At 42.5% G+C, this 22,760-nt stretch overlaps 1 protein-coding gene across 3 annotated transcripts; it reads left to right on the forward strand.

The window, feature by feature from the left end:
* Nucleotides 1–772: 772 nt before the first annotated feature.
* On the forward strand, nucleotides 773–22,712 carry LOC308065584 (killer cell lectin-like receptor subfamily F member 1). 3 transcript variants are annotated; one of them, XM_080391648.1, is made up of 9 exons: nucleotides 773–893; nucleotides 1,728–1,903; nucleotides 9,803–9,877; nucleotides 15,573–15,650; nucleotides 16,806–16,904; nucleotides 17,781–17,921; nucleotides 19,645–19,796; nucleotides 20,520–20,617; nucleotides 21,469–22,712. In XM_080391648.1, the coding sequence occupies exons 2-9, from the start codon at nucleotides 1,819–1,821 to the stop codon at nucleotides 21,599–21,601; spliced, it is 861 nt and encodes a 286-aa protein (XP_080247774.1). In that variant the 5' UTR covers nucleotides 773–893; nucleotides 1,728–1,818; the 3' UTR covers nucleotides 21,602–22,712. The 3 variants fall into 3 exon arrangements, with proteins under 3 accessions (XP_080247774.1, XP_080247773.1, XP_080247775.1); XM_080391647.1 differs by lacking the exon at nucleotides 773–893 and having other exon boundaries at nucleotides 923–1,903; XM_080391649.1 differs by lacking the exon at nucleotides 773–893 and having other exon boundaries at nucleotides 932–1,903; nucleotides 9,677–9,877.
* The last annotated feature ends 48 nt before the right edge of the window (nucleotides 22,713–22,760 follow it).

Here is a 22,760-nt window from a genome sequence, read left to right on the forward strand (position 1 = left end):
AGGACCACAGGAACATACGTAAGCAGCATTCCTGGTCTTCTGTGATCACTGGAACCCACAGAATGGCTTTCACAGAAAAGCTGCTCGCAGTCTTTGTTACACTCAGTCTTACTGTGGTCTGAAAGGAAATGCACACTTTGCATACAGAGTCAAGAAGTTTGTTTGGCTAGCTAAAGTTGTAACAATCAAATCAGAATATTAAAATTTAATTATTAGACCAGTTAAAATAATAAAACACAGTCAAAATTATCAGAAAAAGCCTCATTAATAATACATTTAAACTGCTGGCATATACTTCTGAGTAGAGTTTTGTTTGTGGTTGCAATGCCCCACGAGCCCTACACCCACGGTACCTGTCTGCCACGAGGAGAACAGGGCGAGGGGGTGTGCAGTCATTGACTGGTGCCCACCAAGTTGTTTCTCCGCAGGGATATGTTGCTGATGGAGTTCTTTCATCCTCTTTCTTGTGTCGTGCTGGAGTTGTGTTTTCTTTGGTTGCTAACATAGTCTGTTTAGTTGCTCTTTTTTCACTGGTTCCCAACTAAGTTTGATTATCTTTGACTGTCTTAGTTAAAGGTACACAACAGCCCCTGTAATCCCAGTCTATGGGGTTCATACGTGTTAATAAGTAACAGCATGTCAGCTACACCTTTACTGTATGTGGTATTCAAAGAACTAACCAAAACCAAGTTATGCAATTGTTCCCTGGCTGCTAAACAACTGCTGTCACAGCTAAAACAAGCTGAAATTAGCTCAGGCCAAGACAAGTGCAAGCAAATACTGCATGGACAGACCAAAACCTGCTGCTTTTCCTAGTAATGTGAAAATCCTATTTACTGGGCTACAGGGCTGCCTTCTGGTTCTCCATGTTGTCTCAGCCTTTCTGCAGAACAGTGAGTAGGCCTTTTCTATGGATGTGTACTGAATATCGTATGGATATCAGTAGAAACTGGTTCATTTGAAGATACATGGAGAATTGTAATCCAAATGCTTGCTCTTGCTATTTCTACACCATGTACCTTAACCTCTTGAATGCCATTCAGGTTTTCCTGTGAAATACAAATTCATCAGTATTTGTAAGTGTAGTGTCAACTGACTGGTATACTTGCAAACTGAAAAAGTAGTTGCATCAGGTTATCCAGCCAAGCCTGGAGAGCAACTTCCTTGCTTCACTGCTGTGCTAATTTTGCTGGAGCCCACAGGCACGTGACACATGCTGGATAAATGTGCTGTAGCCAGAGGGAAATATTATGTTGCCTGTCAACAGCAAAGTTCATGCAGCCAACCAAATATTGCTGTTAAAGGTGCAAAATAAAAAAAGATAAATAACAGAGAAATGAAATTACCACTCAGGATATGGTTTGCTCTTATTATAGACTTTTGATCACATTATGTACACAGCATTTCAAACAGAAATGCAGCCAGTTTGGCTATGCCTAGTAAACCAGAAGAATACGAAACAGCTTTCGCATACACATGGGGTAATTGAGAACCCTGTGACCACTAGATTTTTATGCTGAAACCACAAAGGCAGGCTAAGAAGTCCTGGTTCTTCAGAACTTCAGCATTGAGAGCTGCTCTTCCCTGTGAAACACCATGTGCTTTCTCCCCAGTCATCAATTTTGAGCTCTAGAAGCCACGCAGTCAGCCTTCCAGTTCATAGTAGACCGTTAGGCTATTAGCTTGCCAGGTTTGTTCCCCTGCAGTTTTACACTGTGTTTTTGTAGGGAGCCAACCTTGCATAGAAAACCAATCAACATCCAGGCTCTACTGCTGAAGCTTCTGCGGGGGCTGAGTTCAGCCTCTCCTCCCAGTTCTATGCCACCCAAGGCAGCGCATGGTAGTTCTGCTGGCTTCGGCTCCCTGCGACTGAGAACTGGGCCACCGCTTTGTACTGGATGTGGTAAGGTCATTTATCATATTCCTCTTTTTCAAGGCGTTTTGATCACCGTTTATATTCTGGGGTTTAAGCTGTTCTCTTCTTTTAGACACAAATGTATTTCCTTACACATTATAGAGCGTATGATGAAAAATATAAAATGCATGGTCTTCTTAATGGGCTCCAAGCTAGTCCTTATAAAAAATTCTATACAGACTGAAGCACAGTGTCCGGTTCCCACAGAATCACTTAGGTGAAAGCTGAGAACAAATCCCTTAGTTCCATGTAAGTTGGTCCCAGGAAGAGCAAGCACTGGGGCTCTACAGAGCTGTAACTGGAAAGAATTAGCTTTTGAATCTTGACATGATACGTTCAAGAAAATTTCATTCTGGTTGTGTTTCTGGCTCCTGGGGAAAAATGTAATGATACCGCGTACTTGTAGTTGTAAAGAAATAACACTAGAGAGCACTGGAAGTGTTGTGGAAGGAAGTGCTCATTGTTCCTTAAATTGGGCTGAAAACCCATAGTAAGTGAGGGCTGGAGAACCCCAAAAGGGACCTCCCGGTTTGATGTTGGCCATATGCCTCTGTGCTCCTTTGAGCTACCAGAGAAGAAAAAAAAAATATTGCAGAATCTTAAAACCATTGAATAAATTGCGGATGCAGGGGCATCTGGAAGTCTCTAGTCCAACCTCCCACCCATAGTAGGGCTCTGATGTCCCGCAAGGCAGCTCCCACAAGGGACAACCCTGTGGGTTTAGCCAAGGACAGGGATCACGCAGCCTCCCTGGGTACCAGTTCCAGCGCTGCACCGCTCTCATGAAGGAAGAAATTTTTCCTTCTGCAGCACTGCAGCTTATGTCCATTGCCTATTTTGCACATCTGAGAAGAGTCTGGCTCCAACTTCTGCATACCCTCCTCCCCATTACATGGTGGATGGTGGCAAAGTAGACCCTCCTCCCCTTAAACTCCAGTTCCGCAGGCTGTCTAGACCCTGATTCTGCCCCCCCCCCCCCCCCCACCTTAGTGGATTTCCACTGGGTTTGCACTAGATTTTGAACTTCTCTCTTGAAATAGGATGCTGAAAAGGAGACGTGGTACTCCAGAAATGTCTTCATGACTGTGCTGAACAAAGTGAAATAATCACTTGATAGCTACGGTCTTTTTTGCCAGTGCAGCCCTTCCTTATCCACTTCACTCCTTTGCCGTAGGGGCACATCAGTTCTTCATTGCTTAGCATGTTTTACTGCATGGAATATGGTGCTTGTTTTCTGTGTTCAGGTATCTACTCACAGGCTTTTTCTGTGCTGGGGTATTTGTTCTACGCTTAATACTATTATGTTTCATAAATGTATATATGTGTTATATATGTATATATACTTTCATACTCTTTCTCAGAGATTTTAAAACACTAATAGCCCATTTCCTGGTGTGCCGGAGCAGAACTATCCCGTCACAGATCTCAGTCAGATCTCATCTCAGTTCCAGAGCTCTGCCCTAATGATTGCAGCGTACCCAGAGATACTTGCAGAGGGGGGAGACACTCATCTGCCCTGTCTTTGAATTTATATTGTAAGCTTTGTAGCTGATCGAGAGAGAAGCAGTTTCAGGGGGCTCCTTATCTCACACACAAAGTTAGAAAGTGGTAAATCTCCTCCTCGACTGCTAAGCTGCTTTCACTCAACTGCAGGAGGCGTTAACACAGTTACTGTAACTGAAGTTTAGCTCCAATCACCAGATGTAGGTGAGATGCTCCCATACAGTCCTGCTCATTGCTGCTGTCTGGGGCAGGTTGGCATATATACCACTGACACAGAACATACCTTGTGACTCAACAATGTTGCTACTGCTTATATATACATTTGTCCCTATCATCTGCATGTATTAGGGATATTAACTTAAACGTACCTCAGTGGCAAATCTAAAGCTGTTCAATGGATACTAATTCCAGTATCTTCTGGAAGAATAGTAAGCTGTGTGTGATCTAGCTGCCTTCTCTCCATTCAATCCACTCAATTTACAGATAACCAGGCTTTCACAGTGGCGTTACTTCCAGTTTCATAAGCAGAAAGAAAATTATTGCCAAAAGGCACTGTGACAGTAAATTAATACATTAATGGCCAAAGAATGTCTGACTCCACATGTGAGTGCATTTACAGGAATAGTTCTGGAATACATGGGAAGAAGGAAACTGATGTACCTGGATTCAGGTCTTACAGTTAGTGAAGTACCAACCTGCAAATACATGATGCATCAATAATCAGCCTGGCACACTGAAAAGGGTGCTGTGCCAAGGGACCAGAGTGCTGAACAGTCTTCCATCCTCTGCCAATGGCCTGATGAGTGAGCTTGGACAGGTCCTTTTACTTTTGCCCTTTCAATTGCATCCCGGCAATAGTGGCATCCCCTTCTTTGCTAAGTGCACTCAGACCCATAGGTTAAACTGCTACCCAAAAGATAACACCTTATCATACATGAGAGTAAGACACAGGAGCTCTACTAGACCTGAAGGAAGGCAGGCTATGTCTGTATGGCAAAATAGAGGACATTGTGGAAGGCCTAAAATAGATGTCAACCTGTAAGTCCACATGGTTTAGTGCTGCATGGATGTATCCAGCACATTGCACTATGGTGTATTTGCATTGAACCAGGGTGTTGCTGCTTAACCACAGCACTGCAGTCACGCTGGGGTGATCTGCAACTGTACCAGCACCTCTGCTGTGTTTCACCTTGCAGAGACATCCTCTGTTGTCCAAAGCACTAGATGCTGTTGTGTAGACGTACGGTCTGTGGAGAGGTACAGCACTTTTTCCCCACCAGTCATTCTCCAAGTCATGGATACAGGGCTACAGAAGACCAGAACATGCCTTATAACATCACTAGGAACATGCTACCTATGGGAGTGGTCCCAGCAGGCTCACTGCTTCAATTGTGGAAAGGAAAACTAACTCAGTATGTGACAGGAGAGAAGGCAATACGGCAGCGTGCCAGAAGGGATGTCCCCTAGCTCCTTCCTGATATACCATCACCACAGTGCTCAGGAGACTGAGAACGTGTCCTCCCATATGTTCACCCCACCACTGCTTAGCACTGAAAAATGCATCCAAGGGAATACTTGGCACTTAGAATAAATAATCTGCACAGCAACATCTTTGGGTATTAAGCTGAAGTTCAGAAAGTATTGACATGCCCAAAAGCAACCCAAAACCCTGCACATGGAAGAAACCCATCTCACAGGCTTCTAATTCTTTTTACTTCCCACTTACTCTGAGTTCTACATGCTGAACATGAAGCTTCTGGCATGGAAATATTCAGCTTGCAATCTGCAGGCACTGCTGATTCACTGAGCTCTTTTTTTTTCTTTTTCTTTTTTTTTTGGTAAATTCATGGATTTGCTTTGTTTAAATGACTTTTTTTCTTTTTCTTTTTTTTTTCTTTTTTTTTTTTTTCTGCAGTGCAGGATAAGAATGCACAGACTTTCATTTATAGCAGGAAGTGTCTTTGGTTGTAGCCCTAGCTCTGATTGTGTCTTCTGGGTGCCACTCTTGCACCTGATTGTGCATACATACAGGGTCTGCTGTGACACAGGGTTTAGAATTGAAACCCAAACTGGGGATTTACTCATGGGATTCACTCAATTCATCTTGGAAGTGTCTGTGGTGCAGCTCAGCCTTCAGATAGGTCCATTTCATTGTCAGAGCAGCAGTTCAAGTTCTTCAAAAAGTGCACCATGAGGCAACTGGAGCTCTGGGCTGAGCTGCCTTTTATGCGGCAGGAGGTGCTGAATTCTGCTTTGCCGCCCACATCACTGTTTTCAGTCTACTTTTGCCTTTGCATGCGATGAAGGGCACACTGTCACACCCACAGAAGGGGTGTCATCTACCGTTGTTCTCACATTTACTCTGTGCGTAAGTGGAACTGGTAATTGTGCTAACACCAGAACATTACTAAGCGATGTTACTCCGGAGCGATGGTTAGAAGTGGAGGGAGCCTATGTGCAATCAGGAGCACATGTCAAGCTGGGGAAGAACGTGAATGTGAGCTCGCATTCAGTTGCCTACCTCAACACAGCCACCGAAGCTCCAGACTGCCAAACTCTAAATGATGTGGAGAGGAATCCTACACAACCACCCCACCATCTTTCCTTGCAGATGCTGCAAGAAAACCTGAACCACCATAGACCTCCGTGCTTGGCAGGCAAACAGGCTGAAAACTCAGGGCTAAAAGATCACTCCCCCCTCCCTGACACTCAGCTGCCTGATACACAGCAAGCCCAGCAAAATGTTTTACTGGCCTCAGCAGCATTCGTGTACTGTAAGCCAAGGATATTAATCAGGTGGCTGAGAGGAAAGAAGAAGGTGAGGCAAGGCTCTACCTGGTAAACCCAAAAGACACGAGGTGATGGTAGAATCTGGTTAAGCCACATGGATGCCCAACCCAGATTACAGCTTGTGAAGAAGCATTTTGATATTTGAGTGATTTTTTTCCCCAGGACGAACAAACCAAAAAGACTATGACATCTGAATGTGAAAGGATTACAGTGGGGGAATGACTAAGCTGAACCAGGCTATTTCTGGAGCATTTATTCTGCAAAATAATAGTAGACAGCAGTGTGTTGTCACAAGCAAAAGGTGTATTCAGATTCTGGAGATGCGCATATGATCACAGTGCAGCTGTGACACTGTCTCAAAAAACCAGAAGAATTCTGTTTAGCAAAAATTACAAGAAATACCAACAATTCATTTTAAGACACACAGCACGTAGTGAAAGAGGCTTGCTTTATAACATTTAACGTTAGCCTGTTAGTTTGTCTGCAGTATTCTCTTAGATAACATTTAAGAAGAGGGTTACGAAGAAGCCAGTGGCAGCCCCTTCTCAAAGGGGCACAGCAAAAGGACAGGCAGCAGTGGGTACACGTTGCAGCCCAGAGACTGTGACCAGGCAGAAGGAAAAAATGTATTCCTTCATGAGAATGGTGCAGCACTGCAACATGTCCCTGGGGAGGTCATGGGATCTTTGGCCGTGGAGACTTCTAAAACCTGGACAAAGCCCTGAGCAACCTGCTTGGGCAGGGGTTGGACTAGAGACCTCCAGAAGTCCCTTCTTCCCCAGATGACTCCATGATCCTGCCATATGCAGGCTGGCAGTGCTGCTTAGCCCTGGTGACCTGACTTGTTGATCTGAGTGGAATCGCCATCCCCAGACACATAGGCAGGAAAAAGGGGGCTTTCCATCATCTTCATGAGCAGTGAGTCGTTTTGCTAACAGACATCTTTTGGTTCTATGATGGCCTCTTCCTACAACAGCCTGGATTTTTTTCATCTGTAAGTGCTATCAGCCCTGAGAGATCAGCGGGTCAGACTTGGTGACCTGCACCTGGGTATTCATAAATAAAGCTAGAATTTAAAATGAAAACAAAGACAATAAAGAAAATACTTGCAAAGCTAAAACTGTTAATAGTAAAGAAAATGCTTATCAAATGAAAATGCTGTAGCGGTGCAATATCCATCTTAAATGTAAGAAAAAAAATATAGTTTTCCACCAGGATAGGAAGAATTCCAGAAGAATGCCTTGCAAAGGTTTCTACTCGCCCATTCTTTCTAGAAATTAAAATTCACCTTCATTTTCATTATCAGTCCTAACAGTGAGCACAGCATGTAGACTTCAAATCCAAAATGAGAACCACCTATGCCTATTTTGTAAGTTTACTCTGGAAACTAACTGTGCATTAGTAATTTTCTTCGGGCAAGTGAGAATCTGCTAGGACACAACGGATCTAATTGCCTGGTCTGTGGTGCACACTGACTGAGACTGCTTTTGTGTCTGAAGATGTGTTTTTTGGAGGAGAGGAGAGGAGAGGAGAGGAGAGGAGAGGAGAGGAGAGGAGAGGAGAGGAGAGGAGAGGAGAGGAGAGGAGAGGAGAGGAGAGGAGAGGAGAGGAGAGGAGAGGAGAGGAGAGGAGAGGAGAGGAGAGGAGAGGAGAGGAGAGGAGAGGAGAGGAGAGGAGAGGAGAGGAGAGGAGAGGAGAGGAGAGGAGAGACATACTCCCTTAAAATAGAAACAGTTTTTTTCCACTAGCTCAAAAAGACCCATGATTACACCGACTGTACATGATTACATCTCGATGTTTGTGAATCATTTAGGAGGGAGTGATGTAAGAAAAGACTGCCTGGGTGTATATGCAGTGATGGAAAGAGACAGAGTTCAAGCAACCTGTTGGCCTTCTAGCTCTCCTTTATGGACTAAAGTAAAAAAAACCCAAACCAACAACCAACCCAATAAGGAAAGTAGGTTTTGGTTTGGGGTTGGTTTTGGGTGTGTTTTTTTTTTTCTTTTTTGTTTTCTTTTCATTTCAGAGCCTAAATATCCTGCTGTAAAGGATGGTGAGAAGTTTAGGGGGAAGCAATGGAAACTGATTCAATCAGAGGACAAAAGTTGTGTTTCACGTTAGGAACAGTGATATGGCTGGTATGTAGGTTGCCATGAAAATAACCTTATCAGTATCCAGTTAACAGTATCCACATCTACATGGTGATCACTTTGTGGCTGATGATAAAGCAACAATGTTTTAGATATGTTGCATACAAACTGTACCTGAGTGGCACTTCTGAGTAATCTGTTCCGTGAGTATCAAAGGTTCATTTTTTTCCCTAAACCTTTTTGTTTCTGCACTTAACACTGTTACCAACGTCAAAAGTAGGAAGGGAAAAGATCAGTAATATAAAATCACAAAAACAAACCTTTTTAATTTTAATCTAGAGTGTCATAAGTGCCGCTGAATGTAACAGAAAAGACAAATAGGCTGTATCACAGAATAAGAACATTATGACCGGTGCAGGTTTGTAGAGCCTATCTGTATCAAAGTCTCCAGGAATTTTCTAAGGGGGAATAAAGCACAAAACCAACAGTGTAGCTCTTAGGAGGAAATGTCAAGACTGTCCACACACAGGTCTTCATGTCTTGTGTGTTCTGAAATGTGTTTTTAGGTTTTAGAAGAACTTTTAGTTCAAATCTGTATGGCTTCCCCCCCAAAAATAGAAGACAAAAGCATTGTCATCAAAATATTCTGCAGCAAACACAAGGAGTTAAAGGCAGCTCAGGCCTTCTGCCTGTGCAGTTGCTAGGTCAAGCTGGGGATAGCTCAAAGAGCTTAGGAAGGGCAGCTCTGGTCCTCATAACTACTGTTACAGTGAAGTATTGAAACATTCTTTTAAAAGGATGTTCATAGTACTTTTAATTTTGTATTGATCATGTTACTTTTAATTTTATTTTGAGTTAAATTTAAGGCATCATTAGTATAATCTAAATTCAGTTGTTAAGCCATTATAGTACTTGGAGGATGGAGCAGGTTAGAATTGGAGTTACGTTTTTATTGCTCTGTAGTTGCCGTTACATTAGCCCCAAAACACCTTATACTGATACATATCTTGTTTATCTTCCTTTTAGGTGAATAGGTTATGTAAGATCGTGCACATGAGCATAATATACATTACAACATAGATCACACTGCTTTGGCTGCACTTCTGAGAATCAGCAAAGCTTTTTTACCTGTGTTCAGTCCATTTTTGTGTATTCCTTAGAAACTTTGTTCTGCTTTGGCCAAAGATATATATATATATATATATATACATATATATATACACATTTAAGATGAGTAAAAAGAATGTTTTTTAATCTTCATTTTTGCCTCTATTCTGAAGGGCAAGAGATCACTCAAGAAGAGACAGAATGGTGGCTGAAAATAGGCTTTGAAGCTGTATTGAAAGAAGTAACTTCCTTCCTTTTATCTGTTTCTCAGCCTTCCTCAGAGCCATAGCACGGTGTATGTATACTTCTGGAGGCAGGCAAAACTAATACAGGATGCAACCCACGGTATTAAACCAGCTCTTTCCATAATTCAGAGGGACTTGCTTGTCAATGGCAGGTGATATCACGTACGTGGACGTGGCAATGCTACCAAGGGAAAGACCACACATTCCTTCTCGGACATCAGTTCCAGGTAAAACATTTAATCAGCTCTTGGGTGTACACTGTTTTCTTTCCTGTGCTGTCTCTCTCCTTCATTTTTAAAATTGTTATTGGATAATATAGAAGAATGCTGTAAAGTGCTGCATGCAGAAGTTGTGGGAAGGATGAGAAGTTGCAAATGGTGGAAGAGATCCTCATGAGGTACAAATCAGTAAAGCTACTCCTAAGTCATTATCACTATGGAGTAGTGTCAGTTCTGGCCCCTTGTTTTACACAGCAGAATGAGAAAAAAAATTTGTTCATTTCTGAATAATGAGAATAACCTTTTTTTATACGTATATATGAACAGCATTATCAAAAAACTGTTAGAATATGCTCCACGAAATTCCTACTTAGTTCAAAAATCAGATCAATGCATTTTATGATGTCTTCATGGAAAGGGAGTAGTGAATTAACTAGTAAATCAAAAAACTAGTGGCAGTTGAAAGTGCAGTCACTGTCACTGAAGGAAGTACTGAATGACTCCTGAAACCCTCCTGCTCATCCTCTTTAATTTTCCAGTAGTGGTTTTCCCAGAACCACATTCTCAATCTGTGATCACTTCATATATTTGCAATAAAAGACAAGGGATTAAGTCAATATTGAGGGTAAGGAGATGATGTAAACCAAATTTTTTAAGAAGTAATATTTCCACTACTTGGAAGAAATGTAATTAATTCATGAAAGCATTTTGTCAAAATTCTGGATCACAGCTAATATGAATGACAGCTTCTCACTATGAGCAAATAGGAAATGCTTGTGGTCAGAGTAAGATGTTATTTTCATGCTTTCAAGGTTCATTAGTGATTAATGTATTTAACTACTTAAGGACACAACAATCGCTAATGAGCATTTTCAGAAGATTTTCTACTTACCATGTAGATTAATAGCGATAATGGTGCTCTGAATGCATGTATTTATATGACAGGAATTATTTCTTATACGTATTTTTACCAGACACTAATTAAAAAAAAAAAATGGGGTTCACTTTATTATACATCTAACAGAAAATACTACCTTAGATTGTATGTACATGTATCCATGGATGTTGTTTGTACTACTGTAACCTGTGCAATGCAAAGCACAGAGGGTTTGCCTAGAATTTTACCCAGTTTCCAAGGTGATATAATTTATTTGCAAAGGGAGACAGGCATCAAATCTTGAAGACATCCAAAACAGTCCCTTAATCATGCTGTCTGAAAGAAAGGCTTGAATTTGCATAGGCCAGGCTTTAATTTCCAGTGAAAGTTCTCTTTAACATCTAGACAGTTCTTGTTAAACCTTTGTTGCATAGACTTTAGCACTCAATATTTTCTCCCATGAAGTTACTGGCCACAGTAATCAAGTAATTTTTCAGTGCCCTTTTGCCTTTAAAGCTTATCACTCTAACTTCCCGAAGAACTTTTATTATTTTTGTGGATGTTTTTCTGTTCATTCTCCACTGCTTCCATCTCCTTTAAAACATATGGGCACCAGAGACGCACCCAGTATCAGTACAGGTGTTAGTTGTGCTGGCCCAGTTATGCAGAGACCAAAATCTCTTAAGAAATCTTTCCTTCACCGTTTATAACTTCCAGTATCACCTTCTCCCACCCTTATGTTTGGTTATACTCCAACACATTTTGTTTGACTGGACTTGAATTTACAGGGCTGTTGTTGCAGCTGTCTTTATTTATTGTTATGTTAACCTTTTTGTTATTTTCAGTTTTTATTAGCAATTAATTTTCTACTTATTTTGACACAAACAGAAAAAGCACCCAATAGTATTAAGCAATATTGGACCTCATATCAGGAGAGAACGTGCTAGAAATATCTGCCTGATTACAATTATTTCACTGTCTTCATCATTAACATATACTAACATGGATTTTATTGCTATTAGAACAGACAAGAACTTGAGCCATATTATCACGCTTTAAAAATTCAAACTAACAAATTTGGTTGCTTGTTCCTTCCTTGAAGTTTTTTTTCCACTCAAATTCATGCATACCTATCCAGCTGGCGATTTTCTTCTAATTGCTAGAAATTCTTTGAAAAGAGTCACTTTTACCATAGGAAGAATTGGAGAAAATGCAAAATTTCCAGAGAATTAATTCTGTGCTGCTCAGTCAGCCATTTCTGGGTGTTAGCTCCTTCCCTGCAAGCTAGAAGATCTTTCCTGCATGGACTGGGCTCAAGGACAGCTTCTGCATACCAAATACACTTAGAGCGTGTCCCACTCTGCATGAAGAGGTTTCCATGCTTCCTCCAGTTGGGGGCTGGAATTTGAAGCTGATTCTCAAAACGAGGGTCTCAGCTCCAAGGCGATGGGACTCTCTGTGGCAAGGATCACAAGCACTCCCTATGGCACTGTCCCGACTCTGTGACACACTGAAATGTCTGCTGGAGGACGGCTAGCAGCCACATCCCTCCCTTTGCCAAGATTTTATGCCCATCTTGCTCTTGGCCAGGAATGTCTGACTCCCTTGCAGAAAAAGAAGCGGCTTCAAGATGGGCATGGGGGAAAGCACTGCGTGGTCAGGACTCTCACCATGGAGGAGGCAGAGTGGGGTTTAGTCACCCACCGCACGTTCCCCAGGTGAACGCTCTGAGTTACAGGTTCCCAAGCTTTAGCTAAGACTTCAGATCACTCGGCTATGGGAAAGCGGAATGTGCTCACCTCCTCCTGGCTGCATTTCATGTGAATTTCAGACCCATAGGTGTAACTTACTGAAGCAGATTCTAAAAAACACGAGGTGGATGCATAGCTAATTTGCCCTGCTAAAGTATAGCTGCTGTCGAGATCTGATGCACGTGAAAGGTAAACGTGCAGGGAGCTGAACTTCTGCCAAGGTTCTCTAGTAGTTGAGTAGGTGTTAGAAATATGTAAAATTTGGGTTTGAGAATGAAAGTCCCTTCACAGATCCAGTGCCCATCTATTTTTTTTTTTTTTTTTTAGCTTTTCCTTAACTGTGAGAAAGGGATTTGGTTTGGTCAAATTATGCAGTTTCTTGGAGTTCTCCCAAATACTCTTCTTATCTTAAAGTCTATTCAATGTATTTCATGAGAATAAAGAAGAAGAAGATATAAAAATTGCTAGTGGCACAGTTGCAAAGAATGTATAACTTTGCAGTCTAATGATAAGGAAAGCTCACTCGTTGAAAAACATTAGAATAAACTTGATAGACTGGACAAACTATGTTAAATAATGTTTAAGACAACGTGGTGATAAAAAATATCTGCAGCTCTACACCTGGGAGGTGGCACCCAGCAAAGTGATTGAAATGGATTTGTTGTGATCCCGTTCCAACAGGAAAGTCAATGCCAGGCTGTTACACAATCAGTTGGATTTCAGCTGTCAGATGCTCTAAGTTATAAGGACAAGGTGGGTTTTGGATGGTCTAGCAGAGCTTGCTGAGGAGTTAGTAGTAGTACTATCTGTGGACATGCTTTGGTGGGCTGACAGGTGCTATTTACAGTGTATGTGCTTCAGAACAGATGTTCAAAAGTAGGAAAGTGTTCCAAAAATACAATCAAGGATCAATACAGCCTGGAAATCCAGCTTCTAATGAAAGACTCACACAGTGTTTGCTTCCTAGTTTACTCAGGAATAATTTGAGTCACATGATTGTGGTTCATAAATGGTTCCGTACAAGACCTTTCCTCTAGCAGAAAAACAAGAAGAGTTCAATTCCATCATCAAACTAGCCTACAAGTAGTTGTAGGCTGCTATTAGTTCTCCCCTTAGCTTCTTGTACCCCTCCTTAACCTCCTCAGCCTCTCTAGGTCTTGACAAATTCCACTGTCTGCTGGACCCTCTCCAGCTTCCCCCAGTCCCCCTGGGTGGGGTGGCCCACATCTGGAGACAATGTTCCACGTGTGGCTGGAGCAGCAGTGAGCGGAGCAGCACAGGAACGTTCCGGGCTGTGCAGGCCAGGGCTCTGCGAACGCGGCCCCGCTGGCGGCGTGCATGAGTTGTGACGATGAGGGTGCACCATGGGCTCACACGCAACCTGGTGTCCAGCTGATGGTGAGAGTCCGACGGCTGGCAAGCCTGACTCTTTGCAGATTGAACGACCTGGCAAAAGCACTCCCTACCTGCACATTCACCCAGCAGAAGCTTCCAGTAAAGAGAGATGTCTTTTTGCACTTGGTGATTTGCATATATATTTTTTGTGAAATTTCAGTTTTAGTAAATGACAGAAATCTCCACCTAGTACTAGGGCTCCTTGTTGCTAAACTAGGTAAATGTGTGTAAGTGTCTGGCAAAACTAAAGTTATGTGGTATTTTAAAACCACTTGCTGACTTCTGAGGGCTTCACGTTCAAATGCACCAATACACACTGTAATATCAGTAATCCTTTTTAAAAAATACTCAGTTTGAGCAAATATTTTTTTTTGTAGAGTCTGAGAGATGTTCTTTAAAGGAGTGGATCTTTATTCGAGGGAGAAAATGTTTAGCAATAGTAGCACTTTTTCTAAAACACAGATTTTAGAAGTGTCTCCATTTAAAAGGCTAGTGCATTTAAAAGTGTAAAAGTCCTGACTGTTCTTTGAAAAATATTTACATTCTAAGAATAAAATCTTTTATGAGCACTTCTTTTTTGAGAACAGTTACTTATCTACACAGTTAAATATAGTTTAGAAATTCTCAGTAGTTCATTGAACTAATGAATTGTAATAAAGCAAACAGTAAAGTTTATTAGGTCAGGTTCTTTAAAGCACAAAACAACTTATCTGTATGAATAAACCTTATTTGCCAATCAGGTCCTCAGTATTTTTCTTACTGTAAAACCTCTCCACACTTCAACAATTCTCACATCAAATGCTACCTTATCTTAGACTCTTTTCTTCTGCTGAGTTTTTCTCACCGAGATTTTATACAACACAAATTGCTTACTTCTTTTTAAAAGCCCCATTGATCTCAAACTAAGGCTGTAGCACAGAAACTTATTCCTGATTCAGATTGACAAAATCTCAATTTATGGAAAGATTAGTCTACCAAAGGTCTAAATTTCTTCCATAAAAATAGCCAGCAGCTTTACAAAATGCCAGGATAAAACAAAATTGAGAATGTGTTCAGAAAGAGTCCATGTGCATCCAGATCACGCCATGCTAATTTAATGGCTTTTTTTAGTTTGTTTTTGCTTCGTGCATCTGGAAAGGGATGTTTTCAACCATCAGGTCCATTAATCTGCTATTGCAGGCATCATGCGATATCCCAGCATAAACATTCACGAGTCAGGAAAGCACCCAGCAATCATTTTGCTGCAGAAGCATTTCTTTGAGTGGCAGTTTTCCCTTTGGGATCTCCCTGCTCTGCAAAGCAGCCACAGCTCTTGATGCCCCTTAAGCCCCTATGATACCTCCTGAGATGGCTTAGCAACAAATGGGATGTTTGCTATTGGTAGTACTCAGGTCTTACCCATCCTTTGGTCTGCCTCCAGCCACACAGGACCCAAGTAGTTCAAGCAAAGATTTTGGAGGAGGCTTATAGTTACTTCCTGACAGCAGCAGGAAATTGTAAGTCATCACCCTACCTGTTGGTATTTAAAAAAAAAAAAAAAAAAAAAAAAAAAGCTGAACTAGCAGCTCTGGAAACACATGCCCCTTTTGGTACAGACTCAGACTTCCACGTAATTCTTTATTGTTTCTCTGCTTAATGGCTTGCACAACCACAGATGTCAGCATTTCCCTACTCCTTACAGGAAACCCGAGCACATATGCGGAGCTGCGTGTGAAGCCGAAACCCAAAGGGAGCAGCACATCAGAAACTTCCACTTCTGGTAGCGCAAACTATTTTCTATCATTGTTGGTTAATAATTTTAGATTTTGTCTCTCCCGTTACCCAACAGTAAAACCTGTAATCAAAAGTCTTACTTACAATCTCTCAATAAAGACCTGATTTATCATTTCATATATTTTTTTCACTGGGTTCTCAGCCTACAGACTTTCCTTGTAAAAATAATATTGAAAGAGATTTTGAAAAAAAATTTTAAAATGCCTTTGTGCCCTACACTGAAGATTAAGCAAAGAAAAGTAAAATTCCATGGTTTTTAGGAAGCCTCCTGTGAGTGCCTCTGCAGGAGCAGTCACAGGGACACATTTGGCTTTGGAAGCAGGGTAACACCCAGCTCTCTGTGTGCACTCAGTGCACTGGTGATTGTCATCCTCCCTGTGCTGAAGGACAGGTGCCAGGCAAGGCCAGGCCCACAGAACTGTGAGCTGAAAGGGAACACTACAAAACACGTCTCAGGCAGCCAGAGGAAGGGGCAGTTACTCATCTCATGCAGGCAAGGTCAGGAAAACAGCAGTTATGAAAGTGCAGCTCTGTGGCTTGTGGAAACTGCGCCTTGACGCCCAGTTTCGTCAGGTCCTGTCTCAGGTTCCTGAGTGTTTCACTCTCATGAGCTGATGAATGCCAAATGGCTGGAGAGATGCTTTGTCAGATGTACTTCACTGTGCTATGGTGGCAGTATGGGATTTTTTACCTTTATTGTGCACTCAGGTAAGTTAGCTTTCAGCCACGACAGGCATATGAACATAGGAGAGCGTGACCACAGAGGAGGAACGTACCACAGACCATCCCTGATACTTTTCTGCATGGTTCTGCATGGTTCTGAATGCTTTGCAGGGTGTGGGTGGGTAAGTGGGAGGAGGCAATGTTTGAAAAAATTAAAGGAGAGAGAATCCTTAATGGAACGGTTGATTGAAAATCACTTGCTCTGCTGACAAAATGATCTTTTGATTTCACTTTCCTGTATGCAAAAAGGATGCAAAATTTTAATAAGTAAAATATCCCCACATACTTCAAAAGGCAGACTTATTTTAGGCAGATTATTTCTCTGTCATTTCTACATAAGACAGTGGCATACGTAAAGGCAATGTTAGTTTTAATAGTGCAAAGACCTTAAGCTGTTTGTCCCTTTGCCCCTCTCCAGGCTGCAGATACGGGTGCTCAGGCTGGTTCTACGTGGTGCTGGTCCTGGGGGTCCTTGTGCTCGTCCTGCTAGGTGTCATAGCCGTACTAGCCAAGCAATGTGAGTAGATCCTACAATCCGCTTCATCTCTTTGTTGCAGACATGGTTAAACCTCACAAGTAGAGTGATGCCAAAAGAAAAAATCCCTTAATGTCACAATAAAGGTGTCAAGTTCTACACAAATACAGGAAAACAAATGTAGTGTTCCAAAGGGCACATTTTCTACCTGTCGTTTAACATACCTTGTGCAGATGAAGGGAAGCTGCTGCAGTCTACCTTGTCATCCGTGATGCTGAAAGGCTGTAGAAGCAGATTTCAAATCATTATGACAATAACACATTCGGTCTTCCTGGCTTACAAGTTAAAAGTTGCATCCGTGATGCTTCTTTGAGACCGTTTCACTTAGTTACTTTGTATGTTTGAACAAATAAAATAAAAATCAGACTCCAGATCATTTCATTTCATCAGATTTCTGTGGTACTAGTAATATCATAATCCACGGCATGCTCCAGTTATACAAGAACTGTTCCAGAGAAGATACTCATTTCCTAAGAGAAAAGAGTCTTGAAAAACTTCAAAAAAAACATGTACCTCCCAACCCTCCCTAAAATCTCACCAAAATATTGTGTTTATATTCTTTGTATATCCAACTATCAGAAATGACAAATTTATCTTCTTTTCCTGTACTGTCCATATAATTCAGCAGCTACACCCTTTGCGAGACAGTTATACTCACCGAGTATATTATGAACTCACAGTTCATAACTGAGTGTGTATAACCTGTGTATAACCCGGCAATGTATACCCCCCACCCCACCCCACCCCCCCCGCCTCACATTCACAGTGTAACTAACACTGGATATAAAGATTACATCTCCTTGACCCTGTTGTTAACCATAATCTCTTTTCGTTTGTTCGTTTGTTTGTTTGTGTAAGTTTTTAAGGTCAAAGCAGGAAAATCAGAAGGTTCGTCCCACTGTGGTCTAAATAGCACTGGCAATCACATTTCTTCCGAGAAGACTGCCTCGGCGGTGCTCCTGAAATGGCTCATGGAGGAACTGTGTGAAGATGCACAGGGTGAGGAAAGTTGGTCCTTTCACAGCATAGAGGGCTTATTGTGTGCACGCTTCTGTTGTCTCTGTTCCCTTTTCTGTGACGCCCTGCAGTTTATGGGAAAACACTGGTACTACCCAGGGAGCGTGATGTTCCTGCATAGAAGTGATGACAGGATCTAAACTAACATTTTAATGATGATAGTTTTGCTCCTTTTTATTTATAAAGAGTCTCCAGTAATTCCTTTACACTTCCTTCTGCCAGGAGCTGCTGTCAGAAATGCCATATATCATAGATCCTGGAGATCACTTTCCAGACAATAATTGTTCACAGGGTGGGATGGAATTTAGCTTTCCTATACTTTTGCAAGGATCAAGCAGGGAAAGACCTTCCTGGTCTTTTTATTGTGGATCTATTATTTGTTGGCAAATACTAATGCTTTTCTAAGAACGGATTGCAATGATGTTACTTTGAAACATTAGAGTAACCCAAGACAGAAAACGTGGGGGACGTTCCTCCCAGATGTTCTGCATGAAATGGGAAGTTAGACCTTGAAATAGCAGTGTTCCCTTATTTAACCCACTTCCTTCTCCAGCTCCATGGACATAGTTTGGATGTCATCTCAGTGCCTGTGCTTTCTGGTCACATCATGTCAGATCCACACACTCCACATGATGTCACATTGCACCATGTCTCCCCACAAGGGCTGCATGCGGGAGGATGAGAAGTGTCTTTGCAGCCCTCTGGGTCCTCCTGGTGCTCTCCACCATGCAGATGCACATGGAAGTGGAGACCCCAGTGATGGGCAGTGGGAGTGCAGAAGTGCATAGCACCATGGCAAAGGGACTGGGAAGCTGTTTTGCTGATTGAATAGATACCAAGCAAAAATGAATTCTAAATCAAATATAAGAATAAATACAGTTTATTATATTACACTATAAAGGAAAAATAGCACACAATATGATAAAAGGAAACAGTACTAGTTGTTATGCACATTATGATAAAAGAGCAATAGGAACAAAGCATTGGATCATTACTGCAAAGCATTCGTTACAGAGAGTAAGAAAAGGATACGTCACCAGTTCCCACCTTAGCATTATCCAGGCCCACACTTTGGCTGGGCAGCACCATTGCAGCTGGTGCCAGGGGTGTCTTGGTAACTGGGAAAATTCCTAAGCGGTGGGTCCACCTGTAGGTGAGGCTTCTGGCCCAGTCCCGGAGCTGGCCCGGCTTTATACTCAGTGAAAAACAAAAATAGTTTACACTCCCTTATGTATGTAAACTTTTAAAACTTTAGGCTGAGTGCAGGCGTGCGCTGTCTCATGATTCGTCAGGTTCACAGGTGCCCAAGCGTGGTGGAGTTACCGTCATGACAGAGCTGCACACAGGATTTATCATCTGGATGGTCCTGCTCACACCTTGCTTGTTTGGGGGTGCTCAGGACAAACAGCACTTGCTCATTACAGTTGTCCATGACCTCCCTGAGCTCCCTGTCCAAGTTAAGCGATCCCTAATTAAAGACAAAGGCTTTTTCATAAGCAGTCATCAATGTAATAAATTTTCACCACAGAAACTGAGGAGGAGTAGCGCTGGAGCCTTCAAACCTCTCTCCACATGCAGCAAACACGTTTGGGAGTGGGGACTGGCTGCTTTTGGTCCAGCCAGCCACGCACACGAACATAAAACACTATGGGGCAGCTGGAACAAGTAACGGTACGAGCTAATGGTTCCCTGTCTCCACCCACAGGAACAACATGCGAGCTGTGTCCTGCTGGGTGGCAGCTACACAGGGGCAGATGTTACTACTTCTCCGAGGAGGCTGTAAGCTGGGATGACAGCAAAAGAAACTGTCTGTCCAGGAAATCCCAGCTTCTTGTCATTGAAGATGAAATCGAGATGGTGAGTCTTGCAGCAGCCCTAAAATTGTGAGACAGGCCAATAATTGTGCCTTAGCTGGACATTTCACCAAGCGAACATGGCCCACATGTCAGGTGTACATGCAGGCAAACAAGAGCCCCATCCAGTGCAGAGCATCTGACTCTTCACAGACAGGAGCTTCTTTTGAGAGTTTTAACAGAGCAGAGCTGAAGAGCAGAAGCATCGGAGATGCAAATGGGGAACCCAGAGTAGTTTTGACTGGGAGGAGGAAATGCTGGGGACTTCCCACCCATTTCCATTACTTGGCTATGGGAAGAGAGGTCTGATTCAGCCACTAAATGGAAATTCAAACACCCAAACCTCCTTCTCATGCTCCCTTGGGAAAATGAGTAGCAAGGTATCACGGAATGGCTCTTTTGAGAAACTCATCATTCCCTGAGAAGCAGGTCTTTTACCTTAAAGACCAAGCTTCTCAACCTGGCTCATTAGTGTGAGGAGCATCACTGAGGATTTTCTTGACAGCTGATAGAAAGCTAGTCAGCCTGAGCATCAGCCTGAATATAAACTCTGTGGCTGGTCCCATATGTATGGGCCGTTGTAATGGGCTGCTTTGCCACAGCTGGATCCTTGCCCTCGCTCTCCGTGTGAGGGACTACATGAAAAGCTGTGCATGAAACAGGAGAGTGACCTAAGCACAGCAGAAAAGCTCTGCTGACGAGTAACATGCTTCTACTTGTTCCATAGGAATTTATAGACAATAAAGAGAAAGATACCAAATACATCTGGATTGGGTTGAAGATTCAAGACATGAAGAAACAATGGAGTTCAGCTGAAGATCCCAGGTGATCATTTGTGGGGGGAGGGTATCTTCAGCAATAGCAAAGCTGCGTGGCAATACAACTCTGAATCCAAGCTAATTTCCCAAAGCACAGATCTAGTCCTGCAGCCTCAGGCACCTATTCAGGGTCTGTTTCACAGCCACTTCCAGGTCAGCTGGTTCCTGCTGGGCACCTTTGGAAACAGATGGTTTTTCTGCCTGCAAGACCAACCGCAGTCACAGTTCATATATGCATGAATGCAGAGGGACATTACTACACGTTGCAGCACAAACAAACTAGCCGGCTGCAACAAGGCTTTACCATTGATCAGATTCTACTGTCTGTGCTGTATCTCCTTCCTCCAGAGGTCAGACCACACTGCTGCTCCTCCATCTGACACACACAGACACACAGACACGCAGACACACACACAGACACACAATCCACCGCCTTCATTCCTCTACAAATACACACTTCTCCCACTGAAATCACTGTCAACAGACTCTCTCAATTTACAGACCGTGTGTTGACTGCCTCTGTTGAATGTGATGCCTGTCACACAGCATGGGTGCTGGATCTGTGCAGCTGAAGGGTCCTTCCCCTCCCTCTTACCATTTACCATTCAGCATCATGGCTGCACGTGGAGGTTTTCTCATCCTTCTTACACTAATGCTCCTGAGCATTCACCCCTCAGCAGCCAGCAGTCCCTGCTGTGGGTGCCCACCCCACCTATGCGTGGCTGTTGAGGAACTGTGCTTCAGTGGGTTACTAAATGGGCATTACCCAAATGCCTCACTCAGGATATCATCAATATTTTCATCCAGTATGGAATTTAAAGCTGACAACTCATTGCATTCCTTTTGTTGTCTCACCAGGATAGCTAGAGATAGAACTGAGACTGACAAGAACTGTGCTGTTTACAGAAGAAAAAACATGATCCAAGCAGATAACTGCCAGACTTTGAAGAAGTGGATTTGTAAGAAGAACGCAACTTTGTTGGTGCTCTGAGCCAAACTGTCAGACAACAGGCAGAGCTTTTTGTCAGAAGACCCATTTTATTGATAAAACATGTGATGTAAATAATTTCACGAGACTTGCACAGAAATTTGCATTTCGCTGTTCTGTGCTCCATAAGACTTTGTGTGATGCAGACAAAGAACTCAGAAGTTGCTAGGTGTCAGTGTGAAGGTCATGCAAGAGGACAGTACATCTGGATTTGGGAGTGCTGAGCCTTCCCACAGACAAAGGTTGGCAGCAGCTGCCTCTAGGAAGGGCAGGGGAGAAGTGCTCATGTGAGGATGAGCACTGTGCACGCGAACTGCCTGATGTGCAGAAAAGATGCCATCTACCGGAGCTGCAGCGTGTGGAGCCCACTGCTGTCATACGTATCCCTCAGGCAGCCACTGCTGAGCTGACACACTTTTTATTTGGGTTTCAGTATTTCATTGTTTTCTGAAGTTTGTGTTTTGTTTCGTTTTTTTTTTTTTTTTTTTCTTACAGTCTAATCGTGACTTACAGAAGCCACTTGAGGGCTGGCGAAAATGCATTTATTAGGCAGTGTCTTATACTCACTCAGAGCTGACGTGCACAGCTACGGGGTATACAGACATCAGACCAAGCGTGAAGTGACTCATAACACTTGTGATTAATAAGCTGATGGCTCCCATCTTCTGATGCTGAACTTTGGGATCTGCAAAAAAGCTCTTATCTAGGGTAAGACAACACTGCAGTGCAAGGAAATTAAGATGATAGCCTGCCTTTCCACCGGTATTTTTTCCCTTTATGTTACAAACTTTTTAACATGGAACAATAGTTACATAGGAATATAGAACATAATTACATACATGGGGGGTATGGTGATGAGGTACTGAAGCTGAAAGCTGGTGAAATTAACATCTGTGGGTGCACTCAGTAATTACATTGCTTGAGCAATCAAGTGCTAAGTGGCTATACCTGGATCTAGAATAAAATATGCTAAGAGCAGGGTGACTTAGCGCCTGTATTATATTTATACATTTGAAAAAATGAACAAATGTAATTAATTGATTTTTAAGGTATCAGACATTTGTTTCAGCTTTTAAAAGCACCTCAGTCTAATAAAGGCAGTAATTTTTCTAGATCTGTAGCTAGCACATGCCTTTGAAACCAGAGCGACCAAATGCAAGGC

The sequence above is a fragment of the Falco punctatus genome (assembly GCF_963210335.1).
Source record: "Falco punctatus genome assembly, chromosome: 6".
Classification (NCBI taxonomy): domain Eukaryota; kingdom Metazoa; phylum Chordata; class Aves; order Falconiformes; family Falconidae; genus Falco; species Falco punctatus.

Excerpts from the sequence above, each read along its gene's own strand:
- LOC308065584 (XM_080391648.1), top strand. The coding sequence starts at position 1,819 with ATGCCACCCAAGGCAGCGCATGGTAGTTCTGCTGGCTTCGGCTCCCTG. Across the intron at positions 16,905-17,780 it reads AGCCGTACTAGCCAAGCAAT|TTTTTAAGGTCAAAGCAGGA; the intron begins GTGAGTAGATCC and ends TGTTTGTGTAAG. Across the intron at positions 20,618-21,468 it reads AGTTCAGCTGAAGATCCCAG|GATAGCTAGAGATAGAACTG; the intron begins GTGATCATTTGT and ends TTGTCTCACCAG.